This window comes from Chiloscyllium plagiosum, chromosome 34 (assembly GCF_004010195.1).
Source record: "Chiloscyllium plagiosum isolate BGI_BamShark_2017 chromosome 34, ASM401019v2, whole genome shotgun sequence".
NCBI lineage: Eukaryota > Metazoa > Chordata > Chondrichthyes > Orectolobiformes > Hemiscylliidae > Chiloscyllium > Chiloscyllium plagiosum.
The window spans coordinates 17,112,142-17,122,674 of NC_057743.1; the positions used below are offsets into that span (position 1 = coordinate 17,112,142).

The 10,533-nt window shown below is 45.4% G+C and overlaps 1 protein-coding gene across 1 annotated transcript; it reads left to right on the plus strand.

The window, feature by feature from the left end:
* The first annotated feature begins 2,071 nt into the window (after positions 1-2,071).
* Positions 2,072-10,214, plus strand: cfap107 (cilia and flagella associated protein 107). Its single transcript, XM_043675404.1, has 4 exons — positions 2,072-2,206; positions 6,848-6,958; positions 8,808-8,982; positions 10,045-10,214. Exons 1-4 carry the CDS (start codon positions 2,072-2,074, stop codon positions 10,212-10,214), a joined length of 591 nt encoding a protein of 196 aa, XP_043531339.1.
* The last annotated feature ends 319 nt before the right edge of the window (positions 10,215-10,533 follow it).

A 10,533-nucleotide genomic window follows, 5' to 3' on the forward strand; every position in this document is an offset into this window, starting at 1 on the left:
ACAGAGAGTTTGTATGTGGAATGAGCTGCTAGAGGAAGGGGTGGATGCAGGTATGGTTAAAAGGCATTTAGATAAGTACTTGAATAAGAAATGTTTGGAGGGATAGGGGCCAAGTGCAGGCAGGTGGGAGTAATTTAGATTGGGATTATGGTCAGTATGGACTGGTTGTTTCCGTGCTGTATGACTCTGAGTTGACTGAGGGATAAATATTGGCCAGGGCACTTGGGAAAACTTCCCCTCTTCTTCAAAGTAGACTATGAGATCTTGCCTACACATCCGAGAGAGCACACATAGTGTTGGTTTATAGTCTTCCCTGAAGGACAGTACCTGGAATAGTTAGGTATTCCCTGCAGCAGAGTGCCAGGCGGGATTCAGTGTCAGACTCTCTGCACTGGGATCTGAATCAACAATCAGAGGCAAGTAAGCTAAAGATGGCACTTTGCAAAGTTTAGAATAACAACATAAATGCTTGTCCTGTAAATTTTAAATCTACTGCCAGGACTTTCTGAAACCTAAAACAGCAGGGATATGGGCCAAATGCTGGCAGGTGGGACTAGATTAATTTAGGATATCTGGTTGGCATGGACAAGTTGAACTGAAGGGTCTGTTTCTGTGTTGCACATCTCTACTCTGATTTGTGCTTATCAATTTGCAAGTGATATCAGAATATTTAAGCAATGATAAAGGGGTATAGGCTTCATTCACAGTCACCATCTTTGTCTCAACAAACTGTGCTCAACTTCTTACCATATGTAATGTGTTTTTGGGATGGTACAATGGACGAGGGTAATTGGATAGTGAGGGGACTAACTCCTGGCAAATTACATCAAATTAGATTATAGAGAGCTAGGATGAAGTCCTTCAGCAGGATAAAAATTTGATGAATTCACTAATGACCCAGTTACTTAATTCATTTTGTATCAGTCACAAGATTATTTAGGATGAAGGCCCCTTCAGCCCATCAATAACTTGTTTGCAGAATCAACTATGATATCTTTACAAGATTGTTGCCAGGATTGGAAGGCTTGAGCTAGCAGGAGAGGCTGAATAGGCTGGGGCTATTTTCCCTGGAGCTGAGGAGTGATGTCATAGAGGTTTATAAAATCATGAGGGGCACGGATACAAGGTCTTTTCCCTGGGGTGGGGGAATCCAGAACTAGACTGCATAGGTTTAGGGTGAGAGGGGAAAGATATAAAAGGGATCTTTTCCCGCATTGGGTGATGCATACATGGAATGAGCTGCCAGAGGAAGTGGTGGAGGCAGGTACAATTATAGCATTTAAAAGGCATCTGGATAAGAAGGGTTTAGAGGGATATGGGCCAAGTGCTGGCAAACGGGACTAGATTAAGTTGGGATATCTGGTCAGCATGGACGAGTTGGACCGAAGGGTCTGTTTTCATGCTGTACATCTCTATGACTCTATTAGATCTATTTTGTAAATAAGTCCAGCATCTTTCTCGCTCTCACCTACAACCCCACTGCAGCTGCTCATCTCCTTTTAAGAAGGAATCCCCCAAATCTGTAGCTATTGTCCACTGAAGGCAGTTCCAAGGAGTTAGATCCGAGAGAGTGAATGGAGGTACATCCAGGAATCAGCTTTAACATCACACATTTTCACATTAGGGGAGGGTGCGGAATCCTTACAGATATTTTTAATCACCCTATTAAGATCATGTAATGACACATATCTGAAGCAGGTGGGACTTGAACCCAGGTGTTCTGGGGTCTGAGGCAGGGACACTACCACTGTGCCACCAAAGCCTTATTGGAGACCTTGTAGATATTTTTTAATCATCTTGTTCCGAGATATTATGACCCACCTTCAGAGTAGGTAGGCCTCTTGGCTCAGAGGTAGGGACACTGTGCCTCAAAATGCTTAATGAGGACCATGTGGTCTTAACGAAAATATTAAAGGGCCAAGGAGCTGAGACCTGGTGGATCCCCGGTATTTGTTCTGAGCGGAGTGTTGGTGAAGGCGGTCTCCATGGAAACGGTAAACAAAGGAGCTGAAAGTGACACATTGAAAGTGACACACATGCACCTAAGCCTGGCCAATGTTCTTGCAGCGACATGGCATCGCTTTGCCCTATATCCCGTGAAGATCGATTTGCCCCTGATCCCTTGGCAACACTGCCCAGTTGGAAAATACAACAGCACTATCAGAACCGTGTGCTGGTCGGCAACTGGGCAGAGGAAAGGGAGAAGGTAAGACTGAGGAGCCACATGGGGCTGGGAGGACAGGGTCAGGGACTGATGAATGAAGGTCACTTCTAGCCTGAGTGTGACTCCAGGGAGAGCTTGCCATGCCTCATTCAGCTCATGCAGGAGCCAGAAGGAGAGAGAAACAAAGTAATGAGGCTGATGGGCATTGAACATAAAAGTGGGCAAAGCTGGAACTACATCATGGGCAGGAGACACCAGTCTGTGACCTTTCATCAGAACTTTGAGATGTAACAAGTGCAGAGGAGGGATCATAAAATTCCTACAGTGTGGAAACAGGCAATTTGGCCCAACAAGTCCACACCAACCCTCCAAAGAGTAACCCATCCCCCTATTAATCTACATTTCCCCCTGACTAATGCACCTAACCTACACATCCCTGAACATGATGGGCAATTTAGCCTGGCCAATCCGCCTAACCTGCACATCTTTGGATTGTGGGAGGAAACCCATTCTGACATGGGAGAACATGCACACTCTACACAGACAGTCGCCCGGGGTTGGAATTGAACCTTCATCCCTGGCACTGTGAGGCAGCAGTGCTAACTCCTGAGCCACCGTGCCACCAGGTGGAGGGATGGAGAACCAATGGGAATGTCTGTGTGTTCGTTTTTATTAATTCATGGGATGAGGGCAACACTGGCTATGCCAGCATTTATTGCCCATCCCTAATTGCCCAGAGAGCAGTTAAGAGTCACCCACATTGTCGTGACAGGATTAAGACCTCTAGATGCTAAACAGGAACATATTTTCATTTTGCCTCTGTAATTTAATTTGTCCTCTTGCTGAAAATCCCTGAATTACTTACCTTCTTGGTCAGGATGCGAGGTAATGTAACAGGGACAGGACTTGCTCCACTCAAGGTCTGACCTTCCAGTGGGAGCCCATGCTGGAGGCTATTGGATTGAAAATGACAAACAGAAGTGAAATAGATCCTATTGTCAAGAGTCTCACCTTCATCATCCTCTACACCTGAGGAGAAAGGTTAGTTGGTGCTCCAATGGATGTACTCCATACATTTTACCTTACTGGGCTGCTTTGCGAAAAGGAAGATATAAACTGCCCAACCAAGTTGAATAACAAATTATTTTGGAGTGGGCCAAGATGTTGCGAAAGCCAAATAGTTCTATCTTGACAGGACATGAGCACCTCAACATTTGTTGCCCATTCCTAATTTCCTTTTAATGGAGTGCTTTGCTCAGCCATTGAAGAGTCAACCATCTTGCTGTGAGTCACATGTAGGCCAGAGTGAATAAAGATGACCTATTTCCTCCTCTGAAGGGCATTAGTCAATCAGAGAGATTTTTACACCAAAACACAATGGGCACCGTCACTGATACTAGCTTTATATTCCAGGGTAATTAGCCAAATTTAAATTTGCCAGATGACTCCTCATCTTCAGTGTATTCACCAGGGTGCCTGGATTACTGGTCCTGTGACATTACGTCTCTACCCCAGCTCTGGAGATGAAGAGTGAGCAGTTTGAAATGTACAAAAACAGGGACATTGCGAGTTTACTGGTATAACCTCCAAATTATGACTGGTACACCCTCAATGTAAAACAAAATTATTGCTCATGTCTTTTTTAAATCCCTCTCCTGTCAGCTTTAAAATGTACCCTCTAGTCTTGAAATCCTCAGTCCTAGGGATAGGACAACTGCCATTAACACTATCTACACCCCTCATTATTTTACAAACTTCTATAAGGTTGTCTCTAAACCTCCTACGCTCTAGTGAAAAAGTCCCAGTCTACCCAGCCTTTCTTCATAACTCAAACCTTCCATACCTGGCAAGGCAAATCCTGGTAAATCTTTCCTGAACCCTCTCCAGCTTAATAATATCCTTCCTATAACTGGGCAACCAAAACTGGGCACAATATTCCAGAAGAGGCCTCACCAATTTTCTGTACAACCTCAACATGACGTCCCAATTCCTATACTCAAAGGTCAGAGCAATGAAGGCAAGCATGCTAAACACCTTCTTAACCACCCGGTCTATATGTGATGCAAACTTCAAAGAATTGTGTACCTGAACCCCTAGGTCCCTCTGTTCTACAACACTACCCAAGGCCCTGCTATTAATTGTATAAGCCATGCAATCACAGGGATTGTAAACACCAGATAGTGATGGCTAAACCCATAAAGGGAATCAGGATCAACCTCTTCAATTAAAGTAGCAGTGTAATGTGGGGATTCGTTAGCTCAGCTAGCTGGCTGGTCAGTGATGCCAACAGCATGGGTTCAGTCCCCACACCAGCTGAGCTCACCATGAAGGACTGTCCTTCTCAACCTCTCCCCACGTGAGGTATAGTGACCCTCAGGTTAAACTGCCACCACACTCCCTTTCTAATCCTACACTCTGGTGACTTCACCTAGTTAGAATGTCAAACTTGTTATAACAGTGTATAACTGTGACAAATAACACAAATAAATACAGGGAACAAAAGAGGATGATTTATTATATTATAATAGTGGGCATTGTTCACTAGCCCATCCTTATTTGCACTGATTATGTCAATGGAGAGAGATGATGTAGGATGGGAAGGGGCTTGAGAGCAGTATAAATGCTAGCATGGACAAATTGGGCTGAATGCGCTGGGTCGGTGCAGTAAAACTCCACAATGTGCTGGCTATGTCAGCCGAATACAGCACTGACTCAGCATATACCTGTAACCCCTGAAACGGACCCGTTAGAAGGTTTTAACCCTTCACAGCCCACTAGGTATTGAGGGAAATTGTACAACATCCCCTATCACTCTGGCTGGTATCAGAAAACAACCCAAAATGCTATTGTGCTCTGCAGCTATCCTCCTGCCATCATTGACTAAACCGCTAGAGGAACTGGACCATTCAAAACAAAAGCAGATACACCAACCTTTTCCCAGCTACAACCAGTTCTGAGTAAGGGTCACTTGACCCAAAACATTAACTCTGCTTTCCTACCACAGATTCTGCCAAACCTGCTGAGATTTTCTAGCAATTTCTGATTCTGTTTCAAAACAAGGTGAAATTTATTCTCAGGAGCTCAGGGTTACTGGAAAAGCTGGTATTTATTTCCCCAACTCGAGTTGCCCTTAAGAAGCTTGATTCACTGACCATGTGGTCACTGCCTTTGTCTCACTTCAACAGTTTTAAAGTGCCATTGTCTTGATTTCCTTTTCCCCCAAAGTTCCAAAACAATGCAACAGCTTATAAAACTGTGGCTCAATGGTTAGTACTACTGCCTCACAGTGCCAGGGACCTGGGTTTGATCTCAATCTCAGGTGATTGTCTGTGTGGAGTTTGTACATTTTCCTCATGTCTGTGGGTTTCCTCCGGGTGCTCTGGTTTCCTCCCACAATCCAAAGATGTGCAGGTCAGGTGAACTACCATGCTAAATTGCCCGTAGTGTTCAGGGATGTGTCGATTAGATGCAATAGTCAAGGGTAAATGTAGAGTAATAGGGTAGGGGAGTGGGTCTGGGTGAGTTACTCTTTGGAGGGTTGGTGTGGAATTATTGGGCTGAATGGCCTGTTTCCATACTGCAGGGATCCCATGAAAACAGTAATTATTGCTCCTGATATTCAAGGAAATCAGCTCCAACACTGAAAGTGCCTCAAAAAAAGAGCAGTTCTTACAACCTCAGTTTTTTCCCTTCCTCCATCTTGGAGAGGCTATAGGGAGAGACTGAACAGGCTGGGACTGTTTTCCCTGGAGTGTCAGAGGCTGAGGGGTGACCTTACAGAGGTTTATAAAATCATGAGGGGCATGGATAGGGTAAATAGAGAAGGTCTTTTCCGTGGGGTGGGGGCGTCCAGAACTAGAGGGCATAGGGTTTAGGGTGAGAGAGGAAAGATTTAAAGGGGACATAAGGTGCAACGTTTTCATGCAGAGGGTGGTGTGTGTATGGATTGAGCTGCCAGACGAAGTGGTGGAGGCTGGTACAATTATAACACTTAAAAGGCATCTGGATGGGTATATGCATAGGAAGAGTTTAGAGGATATGGGCAAACAGGACTAGATTAGGTTAGGATATCTGGTTGTCATGGGCGAGTTGGATTAAAGGGTCTATTTTCATGCTGTACATCTCTATGACTGAATGATTGTGAGCTGTTGGAGATCTTTCTCTGAAATATCTGCAGTGAGAGTACATCGAGGTGCTTTTAGGGAGGGAGTTCCAGAATTTTGACCCAGTAACAGTGAAGACACAGCAAACTTTCCTCATTCCTGAAGAAGGGCTTATGCCCGAAACGTCAATTCTCCTGTTCCCTGGATGCTGCCTGACCTGCTGCGCTTTTCCAGCAACACATTTTCAGCTCTGATCTCCAGCATCTGCAGACCTCATTTTCTCCTCCACAGCAATGTATTGCCAAGCATGTAGTTTGCAGGATGGCTGACAGGTGGCAGTGTAAGCATGTGTCCGCTGTCCTGCTCTTTCTGGGTGGTTGAAGTTGTGGGTTTGGGAGATGTTGTTGAAGGAGTCTTGGCAAGTTGTTGCAGTGTATCTCGTGGACAGTATACATTGCCGCTGTGATGGGTTGGTGGTGCAGTGAGTGGATGGTTAAGGTAACGGATGGGGTATCAGTCAAGCAGGCTGCTTTTAATTCTACTGTAGATCACCAGAGACTCTTTCTTTTGGTTCATACAGTTCATCAAGGGGACTTGCTTCGGGACCACCACATACCGAGCTGACTACAAGCGCTATCCATACACCATGCCAGATATCAGAGAGAAAGTTCTAATCCAGAAAAAGCATCAGGTGAGATGAAGAGGGGGCAAAGGGTGGGGGTGAGGGTAAGATAAGTGGTTCTTCGAACCAGGAATGTTGAATAGCATTTGGGAAAAATGCTTTCTGAACCCTGGCGATCAGACAGATACGAAATGGTTTTGAGTACGTGTCACAGTGCTGGTTGGGGAGGAAGTGTGTGCTGGAGTTTGTTTCAGTGGGCACCAGCTGGTGTCTGGTTCCTGCTCCAAATATCTGAGTCCAGTCAGTGAATCTGTTTGGATAAGGGGTATTGCCCACACTTAGCAGCAAGGGTGGATGGAAAGCAACCTGAAACAGGAGCTCTTGCTGATTTGTCTAGGCTGCTTGTCGCTATTATCTTGGTCACAAAGAAAAGTGATCTGTGGGCCGTCATGCAGAATCCTGCTGAGGAGTCAGGGACCCATGACACCCCAAAGTCTGAGCATCCACTGCTGTTTGCAGGTTCCCCTTGTATCCTAAGATGCCATCTGAGTGCTAATTGGGAGTGAATGTCTCCTTGGTGCTCTATTTCAACAGCAAACATTGTCTACCTCTCATATTGCTTTCGTAAGCTTCAAATTCACCTCCATTAACATATGCCGTTGTGCAGTGATTTATCAGTTTAATAACAAGGAGTTGATGACTTTCCTATTACAATAGTATTCACCACACCGATATTGTAACTAGCCAATCTGGTCATAGACTGGTAGAGTATTACAGCCTAGAAAAAGGCCCTTTGGCCCATTGTGTCAGTGTCAGTCATCAAGTACTGACCCACTCTCCTTCCATTTCCCATTCGGGTCAGTCCATTTGCAAGGTGGAATTTGGAAGCCATCAGTGAGCTGAAATACCTCTGAAGGTGATTCAGTCTGAGATAGTGGTCATCACAGCTCCTTCCAGGTACCTTTGCTGAGAAGTGATCTTGATCTGTTTTCACTAGAACTCTACCTCCCTCTGTCTGAGCAGCACGAAACTGATGGAAAGTGCTTTGCTAGGTGTGTACCGCTCTGTACTGGTAATGAAGTTTGGGGAAATTCCTATGGGCTGGCGTAATCCTCTCAGTGTCTGGGGGATTCAGATGTTTAGCCAACAATAAAACAATTGGTGTGTGTCTCTCTGAACATTAATCTCAACAACCCTGTAATCTCAGGTAAAAAAGACAGGATTTGATTCATTGTAAATCAGGAGCCCTTGAATCATAGAAGCCTACAGTGTAGCAGCAGGCTATTCAGCTCATCAAGTCTACACTGGCCTTCCAAAGAGCATCCCACTCAGACCTACCCACTATCCCATCTCTGTAACCCTGCATTCCACATGGCAAATCCATTAGGGTCCGCACATATCTGGATATCGTGGGTAATTTAGTATTACCAATCCACCTAATCTGCACATCTTTGGACAGTGGGAGGAAACCGGAGCACCCAAAGGAAACCCAGGCAGACTCAGGGAGAATGTGCAAACTCCAGACAGACAGTCATCCAAAGGTGGAATCGGACCCGGGTCACTGGAGCTGTGAGCCACCTTGAGAACCCTTATGATTAACGCTTCCTCAGACAGTACTTGACCAGGAAGAGACTCTAGGAGAAAGTGAGGCCTGCAGATGCTAGTGGGCCAAAGTTGAAAAGTATAGTGCTGGCAAAGCACAGCAAGTCAGGCAGCATCCGAAGAGCAGGATAATCGACGTTTCAAGCATAAACCCTTCATCAGGAATGTGGAGGGGTTAGGGGGATGAGTGATGAATAGGGGAGTGGGGGTGGGCTGTGGGGGGAAGAACTGGGAAGGTGATAGGTGGACGTAGTTGGGGGGTGATAGTGATAAGTCAGTGGAGAAACTCTAAATGAGCTGCTTTGTTTTTTTTCAGGGTGTACCTATTACAGTATTATTCTCTCATCACAACGTTCCATGCTCCTGGTACTACGTTACTCACTACGATGAACATATTAATCGGCGTCCAAACCCATGTTTGCCTCCACTTCGTAAATGGAATGCGAGGCGATCAGCCTGGGTCCCAGAGCGTACTGACTTCCCATTAATAGGTATGGATCACAGAGCGTATTGTGCTTATTCTCTCCCCTTTCTGTATCTTCTTCCTCCTGTGAAGAGACTGATGATTGGCAGAGTATGGTTGACTGGGTGTTAGCAACTCCATTGCTCGGGCAGTTATTCATCAGTAAGACGTCTTGGCAGCTTATTTCTCCAAAGGTGGTACTGGGGACTGAAGAGGCTGGGAGGTTCTCAAGACCCATGCATGTGCTATTCACGCCTGAGATTTCTAGCAGATAATGCTAAAGAATCCAGAGCTGTTTCCCTGTTGCAATGTTTGTGCTGCTAAGCCCCACCTGGCTATGGCCTTTGAGATCAGTTAGTTCAGTCCTGAACAAGGATGAAGCCTGTAATTACTCTTCCTACTGGCAGCCCTATATATCTGTTGGAGATTGCCTACAGTATGGAAACAGGCCCTTCAGTCCAACAAGTCCACACCGACCCTCCGAAGAGTAACCCACTCAGACGCATTCCCCTACATTTACCCCTGACTATTGCACCTAACACTATGGGCAATTTAGCATGGCCAATTCACCTAACCTGCACTGTGGACTGTGGACTGTGGACTGTGGGAGGAAATCCACACAGACACGGAGAGAATGTGCAAACTCCACACAGACAGTCACCCAAGGTGGGAATCGAACCCAGGTCCCTGGCACTAAGAGGTAGCAGTGCTAACCACTGAGCCACCATACCACCCTAGAGAAAGCAGTTGAGAAGGATAGTCCTTTAGAGTAACCTCAGCCACTTTGGGAATTGAACCCATGCTTTTAGCATCTTTCTGTATCAGAGACCAGGTGCCCAGCCAACTGAGCTAACGGAGGTGAGGTCTTAAAATCTTTAATCCCTCCTAAGACACGCTCCCCTTTTCTTCTCTACCTCACTTCCCTGTTTAAGATGCTCCTTAAGACTTCCCTCTTTGACCATGCTCTGTGTTACATGGCTTGGCACCCATTTTAATTGGAGACCGCAATGGGATATTTTACCACATGTCTGTGAATATAAGCTGCTGTAGTTGGAACTCAGAGATGTCTTTTATATCTGTTTACTTTCAGCTCCTCCTACAAATTTTGGCCTTTTGGAGGAGAAGTTAGCTAAATTGAAGAGAAAAGAAGAGAACCAGCCAGCGGCATATGACACTATCTACACTCTCTCCTATGGTCCCAAATCCCTTATTCCACAAGAGCCCATAAGTAGCTACCACCAGCCTGTCGGGGAAAAATGACATTCATTGCTTCAGTATTTCTTAACTGGACTTAATTTGATGTCAAAAATGGGAGCATGGCAATCTGTCCAGCAATGTGCATTCATTTTCCTGGAACATGTTGGGAACACTGTCTCAGGCACATCTGATCATGACCAAAAAAATTTTGGACGAGTTGTCAACAGAATTAATGTTAAACAAGAAACTCTCAGTAATAAATGGTTGATTTTTGAAACCTGTGCTGTCCCACTTTGCTTTTCGAGCTCTCTCTCTGTTTTAGAGGGGATACCAGAAGATTGTAAACTGGATCGTCCGCCTCACCTCCTGCATATGGTATGAG

Coding starts and splice junctions, on each gene's coding strand:
- cfap107 (XM_043675404.1), top strand. CDS start 2,072: ATGGCATCGCTTTGCCCTATATCCCGTGAAGATCGATTTGCCCCTGAT. Junction 6,959..8,807: donor TAATCCAGAAAAAGCATCAG/GTGAGATGAAGA, acceptor GTTTTTTTTCAG/GGTGTACCTATTACAGTATT. Junction 8,983..10,044: donor TACTGACTTCCCATTAATAG/GTATGGATCACA, acceptor GTTTACTTTCAG/CTCCTCCTACAAATTTTGGC.